The sequence below is a fragment of the Polypterus senegalus genome, chromosome 1 (assembly GCF_016835505.1).
Source record: "Polypterus senegalus isolate Bchr_013 chromosome 1, ASM1683550v1, whole genome shotgun sequence".
NCBI classification, from domain to species: Eukaryota; Metazoa; Chordata; class Cladistia; order Polypteriformes; family Polypteridae; genus Polypterus; species Polypterus senegalus.
In genome coordinates, this window is record NC_053154.1 from 45331987 (window position 1) to 45351415 (window position 19429).

The 19429-nt window shown below is 38.8% G+C and overlaps 1 protein-coding gene across 5 annotated transcripts in view; it reads right to left on the bottom strand.

The window, feature by feature from the left end:
* Window positions 1–19429, bottom strand: part of tub (TUB bipartite transcription factor) — a 236085-nt gene that overhangs the window by 123946 nt on the left and 92710 nt on the right. The window contains exon 1 of one of the 5 annotated variants that reach the window (XM_039748516.1): window positions 4847–5072. The exons of the other annotated variants lie outside the window; for them this stretch is intronic. Within the exon in view, the coding sequence (XP_039604450.1) occupies window positions 4847–4884 (38 nt within the window). The 5' untranslated portion in view covers window positions 4885–5072. Of the gene's footprint in view, window positions 1–4846; window positions 5073–19429 lie in introns of those variants that run through there. 5 annotated transcript variants of the gene reach the window in all.

Below are 19429 nucleotides of genomic sequence, written 5' to 3' on the forward strand. Positions count from 1 at the left end.
TCTTCTATTTAATTTCAAAAGTAAATATAAAGAATGCTGATAGTCACTTCCAGTTCTGCTGGTTGTTCTGAGTGTCAACTGGATGATAACATTCATACATAACCGCAAGATCACCCCCCACCCTACCCAGAAGGGGGTGGGTTAGGGTTGATTTCACGCTTCAGTATTTTTAGTCGACCAATAAGAAACATGTGTACCAAGTTTCATGAAAATTGCTCCAGCTGTTCGGAAGTAATGCTGGAACATACATACATACACAAGCACACATACATTGACTTTTATAAATATAGATTATAATGTACTTTTTATTAAGAGTAAAACATTTACTCATTTTACCTGATCTAAACTATCCATCCATCCATTATCCAACCTGCTATATCTTAACACAGGGTCATGGGGGTCTGCTGGAGCCAACCTCAGCCAACACAGGGCACAAGGCAGGAAACAAACCCTGGGCAGGGCACCAGCCTACCGCAGTGATTTAAACTATTTTACATGATTTCAAATAAGTAAATATTTTCTCTTACCCTTCACTGAATTATTAGCAACAAGACTAGCTCTTAATAAACTGGGAAAACTAGCTCTACTAGTAGCTAGGCCAGTGGTGGAGCTGCTGCTGGCTTCATTTTCTGCTGCAGTGCTTGTTACTCTGCTGCTTCTGAACAGCATCCACAACTTGCCTAAGCTGTTTGGCAAGCTGTACATCAAAAAGAAGAAAAATGACAAACATATAATATCTGGCTATCACAAAGGATGACAATAAAAAAGATGTGATGCTTGGTGATCCCATAAGAACATAAGAATTTTCACAAATAAGAGAAGACCATTCAGTCCACCAGGCTTGTTTGCCCATCTGTTGCCCCAATATCTCATCCAGATACTTCTTGAAGGTTGTGAAGGTACAATACTAACTGATTTTATCAGGAATTTGATTTTTAAAAAATTGAAACGGAATAACTAACCACATCTCAATAATTTTACCCATTAGCAGTGGATAGACTGCTCTACCAAGGAATAACATTTTCACTGGGAATAGAATTACATCTTTCACCATTTCATTGGAGTACTTCTTGACCCTTACTCTTGTTGCCCATCTTTTTGACAATGATTAATCATTTGATTTTATTAAATTAGGCACAATTAACACCCAGCCATCTAAAGTAATCTAATGGACTCTAAGTGAAATGTAATGGGTTTACTCAGTGTCATGGACAGCAAGCATGGCCTGGCATTCCAGCCAGGATGGTTCAAGGTTCCTTACCTGACTGGGAGGCCAGTGTAATGGAAGGACAAGGGGGAGGCCACCCACATAGACTAATCGCTCTCTTGATACAATACAGTGTCTGCAAGAGTACCAACAGGGAAGGCAGGGAATTGTAGTCACTTGAGACAGCACTGCTGGGTTCCATAAGTGTCGCTAGGGGAAGCTGAAGGGATAGACCACCCCTACTTTAAGAAACCTTCATCTGACCCGAAAGTCCTTCCAAGATGCAGTGCTGTAACACCAGAAGTACTCCTGGGTCTGGCATAAAAGGGCTCAGATGCCTTGCTTCATTTAGTCAGAATCAGGAGGCAGAGGACAAAGCTCAACTGAAGGAGTGGAAGAAGACAAAAGAAAAGAAAGAAGAAGGAAGTTGTCTTGTGTGTGTACTTCAGAATAACCTGTGTGAAGATCAGGTCAGGTTAGGTTAGGTTGAGGAGTATGCACTGTTACAGCGCGTTGTCGCACATACCACACAACGAAACAGCTTGGGGTGCCGGTTGGCAACCCCCAAGGCAGACACGCGATCCAGTTCCACCCTCCAGAAATGGCCATCTATCTGTTGCAGCCAGATGTTACGTGATTGTCTCCTTGGCCTGGTCCAGCCACTTGGGTCCTCAACAATAAGGATCCTGTGAGCTGGATCACCCTAGGGGGCATCGCATCACATGGTCGTAGTGCTGTACACGACACTTCCACACAATGCAGGTAGTGTGCCTCATTTGGGACTCTGTAAGCAACTGCTCATTTAATACAAAGTCAAACCAGCAGTACCCAAGGATTCTCTGAAGAGACACAGTACTGAAGGAGTCCAGTCTTCATCTCAGGTCACTGGATAGCGTCCATGTCTCACAACCATATAAGCAAGACAGAAAGCACCAGGAATCCAACGACTTGGATCTTTGTCCTTTTGCATAGATATCAGGAGCGCCACATACCCCTTTCCAGCGACCTCATGACCCCTCATGCTCTCCCAATTCATCTACTGACTTCATAGGAAAGAGTCACCAGAGACACTGCCAAGGTAAGTAAACCTCTCAACGAGGTCGACCTTCTCTGCGCAGACAGACACAATGCTGATGGCTGTGCCCAAGAGGTCATTAAAGGTCTAAATGAATCGAATGAATGGAAAGACTAGTCAGGCAATGCCAACCTACGGCACTATGAGGCATGTAGCCCAAAAAAACTGAGAAACTGTTAACAGATTTCCAGCTTTTTATGGAAATGTAATCTCAATTTTTTAATGAAAACTGCATCTGTTATATTTTATTAGCAATGCAACAACTGTCTTTGTCATTACTTTGTGTTTACTCAGTCCTCAGAGAGCTGTACAAAACATTTCAGTCGCTAAATTACAAAATGTATGCTAACAACAATAACCATCTAATTCAGTGGAGGATTAATAAATAAACTACAGAAATGATTCAGCCTTAATCCTTAAAGTATGCTTGGAGTTGAATATGTATTTTTTAGGCAGCAATTAATGAAAATGACTGTTTTGTGACAATATCAATTTATTATATGGGGGGATATACAAATTGTGGTAACATTGCTTTTTTATACTGTATTATCAAACATGGGGCTGTGATATTTTCCAATGCTCAACTATGTTTGCATCAGAAAAATATTCAGGGGTTTAATAGTAGTACTCATGTCTAAATGAAAATAACTAAATATTGTGTTTTAAATACTTTATAGACTCTTTTGATAATTAATTAAACTATACACTGTCCTGTACTGTATTTTTTGAAAAGAATAGAATTCTGGCCTCACATATTTATTAACGGATTCATGCAAAATTAGATTGTTCGTTTTAATATGCTAAGCAATTCTGTATCCCAAGGACGAGTGTTCTTAGGATTTTTCAGTAGTTAACTTCTAATAAAGTGCTACATTTTAACCATGGCATCCATCAGTGAGCTTACCTAAGATAACAGTTTTAATCCTTTCAAACATTATCTTTTAAAATGCAAAAGGCATTAGATCTTAGTAATCACTTATCAGTTAATAATGTCTGTTCTTTTAAACCATAAATTGCTTCCTACACCCCCTCCCCAAATCTCTCTGCTCCAATCTTGAAAGTAAGCCTCCTGATGAATAACAGTTAATGATAATTACAATCATTCACATTTAATGTAAGCACTGGTATGACATGATAGGTAAGATGAGCTACAATAAAACAGCCCCATTGTGAAATATGTGGAAGGCAGGCTTGGTATCTCATAGCAACCACAAACCAATAAAAAGCAGGGCAGCAGTGCTGTCATGGCAATCCAAATTCTCCATGGCAGCAGCAGCAGCAGCAGCAGCAGCAACTGCATCTCTGAAGAAGTCACACATATATGGGGCACATTTTCTTTTGTAAAGTAAATGGACATTATTAAACACTTCAAAGCGAGGGCAGGCTTTTCTTTTTCCAAATGACACAGACACAAGGGCATAAAAACTGGCACACACCTACATTCTAAATGTAAGAAGAAAAGCTTTACCTGTAAATGCCTCCTCATTATGTTAACATATCAAAAGCATGTCTTAGTGGCTGTTATGTTTAATCCATAGCCACACATCAACCACAGAACCATGCATTCTAAAGTAATGCACAAAAGACACCAAGAAATGAGGGAACCCTAAACTTCAAACAACAGCAAAAGGGTGGCAATCATCAGGACAAGAAATTACGGCTGCTGTCATGTCAGGCAGCTGCAGGTCTTAATAGGCCACTGTACTCTGAATCCCCCTCTGTTCAGTGAATTCATTTTCTTAAGACAATAATACGGAAATAGCTCTCTTGCTCAGCTCTTGTGGAAGAACAAGAACAAGCACCATTTTAAAGGGTATTTAAATTTTTTCACTGCATTCTCTATAATGTAAATATTGTTTGACTCACTATTAATTTATTTAAAGGCTTTGAGATTAATGCATGTCATCATTTTTAATTAATTTTGTCATCTGTTAAATAATGTTTAAAACTGAACAGATAAACACAATATGGCCTGCACAAAATTACTAGTCTGATTTTTTATTTCTTTTGTTACATGTTCCTTGAATGCATAAAAACAACAAGCTGCTTAACTATCTTGTCTGGAGCAGACTTTATGAGAAAGTGTCCTATGACTTTATATAAGTCACAACAAGTGGCTGAATTACTATATAGCTTTAAAATGTGTGCATGATAAACAATAGAAAATATTTGTAAATGTGCAAATTTGTTACTTTGTACCATTTTGGATCATTGTATATAGTACAACTTCATATTACATTAACAAAGCACTAACACTGTGCTAATAAAGAAAATATCCTTTCTTGTTTATTGCAATCAATATAGTATTTTAGACCAACAATGCACTTGAGTATTTCAAATTATTTTTTACAATATAAAAATACTGCAGCTTAAAAATTTGTTCTTTCCTCTCATTGATAGCTTATTTAAAGATTTAAACATATACTTGTGTTTAGTATATTGTGTATATTGTGAATGTATATACTTGTACATACAATGTATGCATTTCATATACACATACATTTAATAGACTGAGGTACACAATTTAACAAGAGTTACTGGTGCAAAGCTACTAAATATATTACCTGTAAGGGATCCAGTCAGAGTAATGTTTAGCGCACATATCTCACAAGAAGAAATGTCCAAGAGTCAGTAAAGTAGGCTGGAGACCCCGACGATCCCTTCAGTGGACCCCATGCAGTAATCTGCCACTGCCTGATCATCATCTGTTTTAGAAGAAACAGTTTCCAAATTTTTTTGAATTTTACTCTCAGTCCTAAGCAGCAGGCCAGCAAGATGTGCCAGGAACAAAAGTCATTAAACCACACCTACAACCCCGCTGAAATATTCCTCAGTCAAAAACACAGAAAACACGTTTTTCCTTTCTCTCTCCCTCTCCCTGTCTCGCTCTCTCTCTTCTCTCTCTCTCTCTGTCTCTCTCCCTGCCGCCCCTCTCTCTTTCTCTAAGAAACATCTGCTCAGTAAGAGCCAAGTGTATACACGGTAAAAAAACAACTAGCAGCAGGCATCTTTTGTCAACAACCTTTTGATGTTCATGAAGCGTTTTTGGGTTTTCAAGATGTGTGTAGTGAACACAGGATGAAAAGGAAATTCACTTTCTTTTATCATGCTTTAAATTATTTATTCTAAGTGTGCAGATCATCAGCACCAGGGAAAACAGAAGGATGATGGGCTTATTTTGATTCTGCCAGTATGTGTTTGTTTAAATAATAAGCACTCCAGTTTTAAATTCATTTAAATGAAAAGTGGTATAACAAATGGCTGTTGTTAGCCTAGACATTTGGATTCCCATATTTTGCTAGTATATTAAAAATATAGGCCAAAGAGATTTTATTATTAAACTAGTGAAACATGTGGACCTGTGGTCTTAAAATAAAATGCAAACTTACACTTGATTATGAACTCTGAACACACATGTACTGTGTCCTGGGGTATTATAAATAAATGGGCTAATAGGGACCATGCTTTAATTACAGTAAACTTTTCTGTCAAAAGAAAAGTGCCCACCAGGCTACCCTTACCCCAAATGTCTTGAATTTCTAGAACATATTGGGTCATAAGCTTTCGATTAAGATGAAGATCAAGACTCTATCCCCAGGAGTTTGCGGGTAATCTTGTGGCATTGTATGTGTGTGTATATATATATATATAAAAAGAAACATATATATATATAAAAAGTAGCCCGCCTTCCTGCCAGAGTGGCGCGCTGATTGACTACCCTCATCACGAAAGCTGTTTAGAGGTAGTGCAAACGTGTGAGTACGAGCTGAACAACATGTATTCCATTCCACAATGAATCGTTTTCAGCACTTCTGTAAAGAGTGAGTAAAGATTTTTGCATTTCAAGTTTCTTTCTTTGTGGAAGGGCGCCTTTTTTCGCCAGGGAAGCGAGCTACTTTTTCGTGGGCCACCCTATATATATATATATTGTAGATGCCACATGGGCTGGATCCAGAAGGGAGAACCAGAAGGGAACGACAGACAGCCCATTGAAAGGAATAAATATCACTGGGGGCTTTCTACTCCCTCAGCACACTAGAGGGCAGTAGTCCCGGATATCGGTGCCCAGAGGAAAGCCAGCAGGGCATACAGAGAAATGTAGTTCTGTAGAGCAGCTCTGCTGGTGGTCACTTGGTGCCGCAAGAGGGCGCTACAGGGAGTCAACCTCCCTGCTGTGATGGACTTCCATATGACCTGGAAGTGCTTCCATCGGGCAATGGCCCTGGCACCAGAAGTATTCCTGGGTCTTTAATAAAAGGGACCGCACTCCCTTGGCCAAGTGAGTCAGAGCTGGGAGGAAGAGAGGCAACGCTTGACTGGAAGAGGGCAGTACGGTGGTGAGAGAAATTGTAGTGGTGAATTGAAATGTTTTTGTGATTTTGCAAATTTGAAAAAGATTTTAGTGAATAAACCAACCTTTATTTGAACCCGGGACTGTAATTGTGTGTTCATGTTGAGGGCTCTCTGACATCCCGGTTTTCATCACTATACTGTACATACTGTATATACAGGGTGAGTCAAAATTATGTTAACTCTAATGGTACTGCTATTTATATACTTATATACAATTTTTGTGGCCAATTTATGTGCCACATACTGTATGGTGCATGTGATGAATAGTGATCACTGATGGTGAACAGGTTCAGATATTCCTGTAAATCATATTGCACATATTAAGTATGTTTTGTGAATAACTTGTTTCCACCATTCAAATTTTAACATAACTTTGACTTATTCTATATATAAATATCTACATATATAAAAATATATATACAGGCAGTCCCCGGGTTATGTACAAGATAGGGACTGTAGGTTTGTACTTAAGTTGAATTTGTCTGTAAGTCGGAACAGGTACATTATTTCAATAAATGCTGTTGTTGACCGACTATAACCAAGTGCTCTGCCAATGAATGATGGAGTTTCACCTCTCTCTGACCTTTTTATTTTTTCTACTTTATTTTCCAAGGTTGATGGTTTTTCTCTTCTTTACTGTATCACCAGAACTTGCATCAGATTTGTGTTTCAGAGATTGTTGAAGGGTGAAGATAAAAGGTTAAGATGAACTCTTCTGCACAGCACTGTACACGCTATCACAGCAGGAAGGCACCCCTCATTGGCACGTCTGGTGTACTGACGAAAGACAACTTCCTGCTATGTGCGTAACAGTACAAGCAGGCTTGCTATTGAGAATGAATTGTGGCGGCCACCACACAGTCACCTCCACTACTGTATGCTGCCTGTAGCACCCGCCCACCGAGAACGAACACGGTGCGGCCAAAGACAGGTAGTGAATCGTCCAACCATTCAACAGGCAGCCACCCGAGTCACAGTACAATGCTGTTTATATAAATAAATATTGTAACATTAGGAGTTGCTGTTGCTCCTCCAACCCGACAGACACATGATCAGGATGCCAGATAAAAGTACTAAGAACAGTTTTAATTCTTATTCTTCTTATTAATATTGTTCTAAGCACCACAGCCAACATACACAAATAAATCAATAAACACAATGATCACAATTCTCTCCTCCAAAACTCCAACTCCAGCTTGTTTGATGGGTTCCCAACAATTCTTTATATAGTCCTTGACCTATTAGGTGCTTCCCTTCTTCTGTCACCGTGACTTGCCAGTACTTCTGGGTCAGATGGAGAACTTGAGGTTTTTTTCAGCCTGGAAGTACTTTGCGGCTTCCAACCCCATGACTTACAAATATTTCCGGGCTATATGGAAAATAAAAATCCCCAGATCTTCCTGCAGTGTCTCCTTGAGGCACCCACGGTACCAAGTAGGGCTCTGATGCTGAACTACAGGTTCCATGATGTCCTGAGGGAATCCGGGGCACCACTAGGCTGCAGGGAACTCACCATTTGGCATCTTTGGGGAGGCAGTGTCCCACAGTAGCTGCTTTCCCCATCCTTCTCTTCTTTTGTGTCCTGGCCAGGTTGAGCAGCTGGTAGTCCGGCACAATATATATATAGAAATAGATATAGATTAAACAATGGCCACTCTCTGTTATGCTAGACCATAAGATTAAGTTAATATTCCTTCAGAAAAGACCTGATAAATGATTTCATTTTATATATAAATACATGTAATAATAATAATACAGTTGCTAATAGGGAGGTTTGGTCAGCATAGCTCTGTGCAACTTTCATAAGGAAAATTAGAAAGGAAATGAAAATGATGATAGAGTAAAAATTTTTGATTGTAGTCTAAATGCACCTGATCTGGAAGGTCCAACTTTTAATGACTCAGTATCATGGCCTAACCTACATAATGGAGACAAATGAACACTCCAAGCAACTCCATGAATAAGTGATTGAAAATCTCAAGCCAGGGGTTCCCAACCTATAAATCCTTCTCTCCTGCTGGTGCTCCTGGCAGTAGTGCACCAGTTTTAACTGTGTGGGCACATCTGTTATTAAACTGCATTGCAGGTGTTATCAGGGGACACAGCTTGTCAATTCTACTGCATTGCTTCTCAGGGGGCTCCAATCCCCCAAACCTAACTGGCAAAGAGAAAAAAGACACATGATAGAGAGAAACCTGTGCACACAGACTCAAGGCTGTCATGGCTGACAAAGGTGCATCTACTAAACACTGACTTGAAGGAGGGCAATAATTTTGCAATCAAGAGTTTTGTGTTTTAGATTTGCATTCATTTAGACCAATTTGCAGAGATTCGTCTTTTTTGTCTACAAGTCTTTTTTTGTCGATTGATGTCAAAAAGCCAAATTAAATCCAATATAATTCAATGTTTTACATAATGTATAATAACAAAATGTGGAAACATCCAAGGAGGTGAGTACTTTTTTAATAAGCATTGTCTTTAGGTAGGAGTTCTGCTCTGGCAGTCAGTTGTACTGGTGGGACAGGCTCTGGTCCAGTGTGTCCTTACATCGGATTAAGTGAGTTTAAGAATACTATTCTTATTAATTAAGTAATTATTGTGTACTTAGCTGACATGATTAAGGATACAATTCAATTGTTTATACACATTTTTTACAACTGCAGCTGACATGTTGAGTGACTAATGGGGGGATTAAGCTGAAAACCTTATATCTTAAAGTTCAGTGCTGTTGTCCGTACACCTCAATCTCTGTCATTCAGTTTTTATTGTATTCCCAGAAGTCCAAACAGTATAAAAAAAAAGAGAAAGCAGTTTAGAATGTGAGAAAAAAACTGAATGCAATATAATTCTCACAGAACCTCTTAGATTATATCATAAATCTACAAATGTTCCAGCATAAAGTAACAATGAAATAAATATATGGTACATTGGAGTCAATTAAATATAAGATCTGATGGCGCAGGATTGTCAGTATCAGTGTAACAGCTGCCAAAGAGTCAAATCTAAAACAAACAGACACACTAGATCTAAAATTGGAAATTCAAGATAAGAAACAGGGATTTGTTGGTGTGAGTTGAATATTAGGACTGATGCAGCTTAAGAAACCAACCTAGGGAGTGTAGCTTTAAAATTAGAGTAAGAAATAAACCAATTGCTACATCAAAATCAGATCTTCAGCAAGTGCACAGGGGCATAGATGACTGTATTTTCTACAAATGTTAAAAAATATACAGAGAGAAACATAAACTCATGGAACAAATTGCCAAGCAGTGAAACTAAAAGCAGAAATGTAAACATTTTGAAATCTTGGGTGAGTCAAATCATTTTGGCAATATTTTGACATTACTTACAATAATCTTTATAAATATATCCATTGCGCCAGAGGACTCAGATTGGCTATGCTATATTTTCATGTTTAAATGTTGTTTCTTCCTTATTTACTCCACTTTTTGTAAGCTTTGTCTGCACTTGGTTAAGCTTCAGCCTCTTAGTTCAGATCTCAAAGTTCAGCTCAGCTGTGTAGTTTCACTCACTGGCACTCCTTTAATCTCTTGAAATGACTTGTTTTTGCACCTCTCATAGTCTTTCTTCCTTGCTTTATTTTTCAACACTGATTTTTGGATTTTACACTGTTCTGCACATCAAATTCCACCCATTCTTGGACTACCACTGGCATTGCATTTTTAAATCATACGAATTTGTGCCACAACTGACAATAATTGTTCATACAGTGCATCCGGAAAGTATTCACAGAGCATCACTTTTTTCACATTTTGTTATGTTACAGCCTTATTCCAAAATGGATTAAATTCATTTTTTTCCTCAGAATTCTACACACAACACCCCATAATGACAACATGAAAAAAGTTTGCTTGAGATTTTTGCAAATTTATTAAAAATAAAAAAATTTAGAAAGCACATGTACATAAGTATTCACAGCTTTTGCCATGAAGCTCAAAATTGAGCTCAGGTGCATCCTGTTTCCCCTGATCATCCATGAGATGTTTCTGCAGCTTAATTGGAGTCCACCTGTGGTAAATTCAGTTGATTGGACATGATTTGAAAAGGCACACACCTGTTTATACTGTATAATGCCCCACAGTTGACAGTTCATGTGAGAGCACAAACCAAGCATGAAGTCAAAGGAATTGTCTCGAGGCACAAATCTGAGGAAGGTTACAGAAAAATTTCTGCTGCTTTGAAGGTCCCAATGAGTACAGTGGTCTCCATAATCTGTAAGTGGAAGAAGTTCGAAACCACCAGGGGCCTCATGTATAATGCCAGGCGTAGAACTCGCACTATAACATGGCGTAAGCACAAAAGCCGAAATGTGCTTACGCACAGAAAAATCCAGATGCAGGAATCTGTACTACTCCAACTTCCACGTTCTTCCGCTACATAAATCCCGATCAGCGTGAAAAGTAGCCGCTCGTGCACGCGCTTTATGTAATGCCCCAACTCCTCCCAGAATTACACCTCTTTGAATATGCAAATGAATATAAATCGCCCTTAAGCTCAGCCTTCTGTGAAAAGACAATGGGAAAAGCACGGGGGAAAATATAAGAATTTCAGCGAATACCAAGTGGAGGCAAAGGAAAAACATACTACTGTATTTGTTCAAATAAACCGTGTTATAATCAACAAAAGGAAGTTGATCGAGTGACATAGCGTGTTGGAGAAACTTGAAAGCTCACGTTCACAAAATCGCACAGTGCCGGAAATAAAAAGAAGTCACATATCAAAGTCAGCGTGAAAAGCCGAGTTGTAGCCCACTGTCTGAGTGTCATATGAAAGCTTATTAGGGTACAGAGAAAAAAAGGCACATAGTGGGGAAAAAACACGAACTGTCAACTTCAATCTCGACATTTCCACTTTAATCACGTAGTTTATTTTGTCATTAAAGTAGAACATCATAAACTTCATCTTAAAATCGTTTAATTAACCAGTTTCTCAAATCACATTGTAATTAAAGTAGCACGTTAAATGCTTTGTTTTGTATTTAATCTTCTATGTGCTCTATGTGTGTGAATCACTACTTGCTTCTTAAACCGGCTCTTCATCCAACTGGACACAGAATCCATTACATTCGTGATATTACAGCTCTCTGAATAACTAAAATACTGAGATGTATACGTGATATCATTTTTACGATGATAGGAGTTAAAGCACGTTATTAAACATGGGTTTTTCTTCGATGAAATAATTTATTGCAGCAGTACTCAGAGGCGGCTCTAGGCTTGTGGTGGCACTGGGCAGAGGAAGAATCGGTGGCTCCTTCGCCGCCAATGTCAGTAAGGTAGCTTATGCACGGTGGATGACACGTATGTTGCAGACACTGCATAGCCGCCTCGTGTTCATGACACAAGCATTTAACTTTTGCCGAAATTTGACGCTGCGTTTTTAGCTGTGTTGTTATTTTCTCTTTCTGTTTTATATTCAATATAAATTGGCGTAGCCGCCACTGCAGTCCTTGCTTTTCTTTCCCCAAGTAACCGATCGCCACACAATCAGCTCTGTAATAGAAGTTAAGCCATCTGTAAGCTTAGCGCCGATTCTTCAAAACGTTTAAGGAACATTTAAATATCTTCGTAGTACATATTTATTTATTCTATCCTTCACAACACTCCCAGTGAAGAATATAGATTATTTAAATGAAGTTAAAGTTTTATCTGTATAATTTAATAAACATATTTTGCTGCATTTCACCTTAAAAATGATATCGTCATCATATGTAAAAACACGCTTTATAAAGTGGCTCAGGTTGTGCGATATTATAACTATGGTTCAAGTTTACAGTGGGGTGATTGTACTTATAAGTACAAACAGTTCTACAAGGAGCAATTGATTGAGTGCATTTAAAGTTCTTGGGATGAAACTGTTTCTGAACTGCGAGGTCTGTACAGGAAAGGCTTTAAAACGTTTTGCTGAGACAGTGTGTCCTTGAAGCTGTATACCGATAATTCTCTTTCCGATCAGCTGCTGTTGTGATTCACACTCAGATACAGTGATATAAATACTCCGAGTGGTGCAGTGAGAGTAATATGGAAAAAGATTATCCGCTGTGGCAACTCCTAACGGGAGGAGCTGAAAGAAGAAGAAGAAGGAGAAGTGAGAGTAACAACGCTAAAGCAGTTATGGTATTTGGAATACTATGGCTGTTCCCTGGACTATTATAGTCTTACAAGTTAATTACAATCAGATGCGTTACAATAATAAAGAATATGCGGTTAGTTTCAGTGTATTTATAAAGCCGGGTCAGGAAAATAAGGTGTAACCACACAAGAACAGTAGCACTGCTTTGACGCTGGGTGCCACCAGTCTACAAAACCGAGCGGAGAACTTGCGTACAACAAGGTATGAGGTACCGTGGAAAAGTGCGTGGCTTTACGCCAAATGCAGGTTTTATACATCGCGGTTTGAACGTGGAAAAGTTCTTACGCAACATTTCTGTGGTACGCCCTGTTTATACATGAGGCCCCAGGACTCTTCCTAGTAAGGTTGGGCGACATCCAAATTTTGATACCGTCAAACCTCCTCCCTATTTTACCTCGGTATACGGTATTACCATGAATAATAAAAAAATTGTGACGTAAGGCTTAGACAGCGTCACCAAACTGTTGGCTTGTGCCTAAACCGTTCAGAAACTGAATATCAAACACTAATACTGAAACAATAACAATATAACATGCAGAACAATATTAAAAACTTTTATTAGCAACAAATAGCAGTTTATAAAAAAATACAAAAACAACAGTCAAACAGAATTAAATTAACATAAACATCCAGGACAGTTTTCGCGCAGAAACACGCACACAAATCAATTAAATTAAATCACACCGCCTGAACAACTTTTAATAACAAAGAAGAGCAGCTTATAAAAAAGTGCAAATAGACCCACAACAGTCAACCAGAGTTGAATTAACATAAACATAATACATATTATAAAAAGTATTGCAAAGCAATAGTCCTAAACTTCTTTCCAGTCTTCTTTCCAATATTGTTTTTAACGTAAACCAAATAAAAATACCTGAATCAATTAAATAAATAAAAATAAACACAGTGCGAATAGGAACGAATGGCAAGTGGCATCAATCTAGTCAAGATTTTTCGCTAGAAAAACAAGCATGTTTACTTTGTCCAAATTTAACAGGGCACGTTGTGGACCGACAACTTTACCTGTGGTGCTGAAAACCCGCTCCGATGGTGTGCTTGTGGCACAGACGCACAGGTACTTTAGTGCCACTAGCGACATCTGGGGAAAATGCCGGCAGCATTTTTCCACTAGAGAAGTGGGTCCTCATCTCCTTGAGTAACTGGCTCCAAACAGTAGGCTGTTATTTCAGCTCCGACTCGGTCCTCTACGGTGCCGATGCCGACGGGACCTGCCATTGCATCAGATTTTTTTTGCAGCATACTTCCCAGAGTCATCTTTTTTCGTGAGGGTGCAGGTTGCACCTCTCCCTCTTCCACTCTGATGGCCACTGGACCTGCTGCCTCTAAGCTCACAATCTCAGCCTGTAATTCAGCCTTGGCCTCAGCCAATGCGTTGTCATCCGTCTCATATCCTCCATGGTAACGAGGGTTGAGGAAAGTGCATTTTCGCAATATTTTAAGCACTGAATTGGATTCATACTTGGCCTCCAGCTTTGTTAGAATTCCAGTTTTGATTGACTTTGTTAGCTGGAGGTCATTTTCTGACGCAGCCAACACATTGTCCCTGCAGAGCTGTAGTATGGGGAGGATACAGGAACTGGTCACATAATTTTCTCCTGACAAAATATCAATGAAGTCACCGACTGGTTTCAGTGCTTCGTGAACAGCTTTCAAGACGTCCATGTTCTGCCAGGTCAGGGACAGGCTGCTCCTTCTGTCATCAGACAGGACGTGTCTGATCGCTTGGGCCTGCTCGAGGATGCGCTCCACCATTGCCAGTTTGGAGCCCCAGCGAGTTGCGCAGTCCTGCCGACGGATGGATGGATGAATTAATTAATGAATGATGAATAAACGATTAAATGAATGAATAGGCCTAAATAAACAAATGAATGAATAAATAGGCATAAATAAACGAATGAATGAATGAATAGGCATAAATAAACGAAATTCGTTTATTTAGGCATATTTATTCATTCATTCGTTTAACGAATGAATCAATGAATTGTCTAATTAAACGAATGAATGAATAAATAGGCATAAATAAATGAATGAATGAATAAATAGGACTAAATAAACGAATGAATGCATAAATAAATAATTCCATTAATGTATATTATTCCATTTGGTCAAATTTGCATGCACATTTATTTTAGGCTAAATAAGTCCCTTATGCGCATCAAGCCTGCATTTATTTGATAAAAAATACAGGAAAAAAATTACAATTTAAAAAATGGTTTTCTATTTTAATATAGCCTACTTTTCAATATAATTTATTTATGTGATGCAATGAAAAGAACTCGGGTCCATCTTCACAGCAGTGAGTGGATGGTGGTTTCGTATATGCGACCTTAGGTTTGAGGTATTTCCATCTTTCGTGGTCACCTTTTTGTTGCACAATTTGCAAATTGCCTCGTCCGTATTTACCGCCTCTCCCTCCTCGTTCGGTCGAAACCCGAAATACTGCCAAACTGCAGAAGTTGTGTTCTTTTTCAAGACCAGGTCACTTGGTGCGCGACTCGCCATCTTTCCTCACCTCTCTCTTTCTCCTCCACGCTGTCACATGATGACAACCACACATACGCATTTTTAGGCATTAAATAAATTATATTTAATATTTAATCCTTGTCTCCTATATAAGTGCATTGTTTTTATGACGGTATAACGGTATTGAAACTGATACCGTTGCTGTTTTTAGATCCCGTGGGATACCATATTACCGTATTACCGCCCAATCCTACTTCCTAGAGCTGGCCGGCCATCCAAACTGAATGATCGGGGGAGAAGGGCCTTAGTCAGGGAGGTGACCAAGAACCCGATGGTCACTCTGTCAGAGCTCCAGAGGTCCTCTGTGTAGAGAGGAGAACTTTACAGAAGGACAACTATCTCTGCAGCAATCCACCAATCAGGCCTGTATTGCAGAGTGGCCAGACGCAAGCCACTTCTTAGTAAAAGGCACATGGCAACCCGCCTGGAGTTTGCCAAAAGGCACCTGAAGGACTCTCAGACCATGAGAAACAAAATTCTCTGGTCTGATGAGACAAAGATTGAACTCTTTGGTGTGAATGCCAGGCGTCACGTTTGGAGAAAACCAGGTACCGCTCATCACCAGGCCAATACCATCCCTACAGTGAAGCATGGTGGTGGCAGCATCATGCTGTGGGGATGTTTTTCAGCGGCAGGAACTGGGGAACTAGTCAGGATAAAGGGAAAGATGACTGTGGCAATGTACAGAGACATCCTGGATGAAAACCTGCTCCAGAGCGCTCTTGACCTCAGACTGGGGCGATGGTTCATCTTTCAGCAGGACAACAACCCTAAGCACACAGCCAAGATATCAAAGGAGTGGCTTCAGGACAACTCTGTGAATGTCCTTGAGTGGCCCAGCCAGAGCCCAGACTTAAATCCGATTGAACATCTCTGGAGAGATCTTAAAATGGCTGTGCACCAACGCTTCCCATCCAACCTGATGGAGCTTGAGAGGTGCTGCAAAGAGGAATGGGCGAAACTGGCCAAGGATAGGTGTGCCAAGCTTGTAGCATCATATTCAAAAAGACTTGAGGCTGTAATTGCTGCCGAAGGTGCATCGACAAAGTATTGAGCAAAGGCTGTGAATATATATGTACATGTGATTTCTCAGTTTTTTTTTTTTTAATAAATTTGCAGAAACCTCAAGTAAACTTTTTTCACGTTGTCATTATAGGGTGTTGTATGTAGAATTCTGAGGGAAAAAAATAATTTAATCCATTTTGGAATAAGGCTGTAACATAACAAAATGTGGAAAAAGTGATGCGCTGTGAATACTTTCCGGATGCACTGTATGTCAAGGTTAAGCTCATACACCCATGCAAGTGTATGATGATCAAGCAGCAATAAAATTAGGGGACTAAATTTGAATATCTGAAACATTTGTCAATGATTTTGTTCAAACAACGAATAAGTGTTTAATTGTCTTAAGGATCAAGAAAGCTGAAATGCTTTTGCAGCTAAGGTAAGATTTTTTTTTTCAGAGTGAAAGATTTGGAAAAGTAAATTATTGCATTTATTTTCAAGTACAACACATTTTCACAAGCTGTTAAAATAATTTTATTTCTAGTGTGCAGTTAGTTGAAAATGTTGATTACAGATGCAAAAGCGGCAGTGCCTGCAAATTCATAAAGATAAGATAAAGCTGACACTGTACAAGACACTTAAAATGGCTCTGTGGCTCTCTTAGAGGTGCTCTGTTATTCTGTTACCACAAGAGAGCTGCTGCTAATGCATTCTGAATGACTAACATCATATTAACCTGTTGAGGTGCGTTACTTGAATACTGACACTACACAAATTCTGAGGACCTCAGTTAATAGACAGCTTTGACTTCACCAATCTGTCAGTGAAAGAATATTCTTTTTATCATAATAGAAACAAGGCATAGTCCATAATTGATGTTATATTCTTACCATGTATTTTAATAGCTACTTTAACTTGTGCTATTATGTTCTTTTTAGCTCTGTGCACTAGGAGGCGATTAAAAGCTTTAGAAGAAAGAAGGCATTTTCTTTGCAGTTATTCACAAGCTAGAACTATTAAGATCAAAGAACTGAAATTAATGCTAGCATTGCTTGAGAAAGCATGACCCCAGGCAGTCAATCAGGATTGGAATATTCATAAAACTGCAGCGATGGCTGAACTGAACCAGTTATTGTTTAGACAGGCAGAATTTTAAATGAGACGTGTGTTTATTCTCTAGGGGCAATACTTGGTAAATTCCTTGCTTTCTGATTAAGTAGGAATGAATCATTTGTTAGAATGTTTTAAACCAAATCAGGACATACTTTTAACACTAGAATCCCTGAAGCCTACTAAAAAACTTGTAATCCCAGTCCACCATAAATCCATTCGCACCTCTACCACCTGCGTCTTTTGTTTTGTAAATGTGTTGATCAGCACAAGCAGCAAGCAGACTGCCGTCCCATTTCCCCCACCGCCGGAGCTCATCTCGAGCGAAAAGCTCTCCCAGCTCAAGCCTTGTTTATCTAGGAGTGAGGTACCTGTAGTTGTAGTGGGTAAATAATATATAGTTATTTGGAACACATGCATTTCATTTGTGTTCCGTGTCTACAATGATCTATGTTAATTGTAGGATGAAAAGAAATGTTGAACACATACTGTACCTAAAAGACAAACTTCTTTCATGTTTTAGTACTAACGACAAAATGTAGACATGAAGTGTATAATGTCTGAAGTCCAAATATCAAATAGACACTTTCATAAAGGGTACATATATAACAAAACAAGTGCGCTTTTATTCAAGACTATAACCGAAGAAAAAGAAACCAGGTTACAGTAGATCGTTGACATGACCGATTTGGTGGTACAGCAGTAAGAACTGCTGACTCATAATCAAGAGGTTGCGGGTTCGATCCTGGCCGCTTCCCAGAATTAACATTTTGAGTAGTCACCTGCTTTTATTGTTACTATTATACAATAAAAACATACATTTGATTTGAGTCTGCAACAGCCGGTGTAAATTTATGGAACTTGTTTAGCGTTTTTTTCTTTTTTATTCAGTTTTATTCTCTCAGTCATATTCATACTACCCCCGATCTGATACTAGTGTTTTCAAATAAAAACGTGCTATAATAGAGGTGAACTCAGATGAGGATAATCAAGGTATGCCAAGCTTGCCAAGGTATCATGCAAAGTTCTGTTTGTGATTATGTTTTGTGATGATCTTTACATAAAAAAAAAACATTTATATGTTACTTATATAAAAGCCACATCAAATGTTATTTACCTGTTTAATTTGATTTATTTACCTATATTCCTGCAGTGTACAGTCACAAGTAGACTGCAGAGCTTCCTGTGTTTGATCAACATGGGCATGCTGACAAAGTATACCTATATATGTAAAGCCACTAAAAGTGCGATGGCAGCTTCTACTTACAGCTAAAGACTCTTCAGTACTCTAGTGACTCTCCAGGCTAGTGTTTAGATCTAACGGTGTATGTGCCCAAAAAAAGGAGTCTAACTGCATTCACATACTATTGCTCACGTACTGAAGTGTCACCGTAGGGGCATTTATGGTGGAGGGATATAAGGTGGGCCAGGATTACGAGTTTTTTTGTAGGCTTCATGGACTCTAGTGTTAAACAGGTAAATAATGAATTTAGTCTTTTTTTTTTTACAAATTTATTTTCTGAGCAAATTTGTATTCTTTCTAGTTATATAGATGCTTTTCCACACAAACTCAAACTGGCCTATGAATCTGGGGAAGATGATACCTTGTTAGCCCTGATTACATTGTTTGAGATAAAAATGAGCTCCTGGGGGAATTAATACTGGAATGTCACCAGGACTCAGTGGTTTCCCTCCAAATTTCAACTGAACCTTTTGGAATCACTATCTTTTTCAAATTGATCACTCCTCATTGTTTAAGGTCTAAAAACCAGATTTAAACACTGCAGTAGCTGAATGTTTACTTAGATAAAATAAAGACAACCAAATATGTTCATTAATACATTTGAATGTAAACATTGATTTCTAAAATTCTGACCCAGAGCCAACATACACACATTGATAAATCTTGACCAAACTGGTTTCATACAAAACTACTGTTGTGTTTCACACTCACAAGTATGGCAAAATTGTATGTGGCTGCC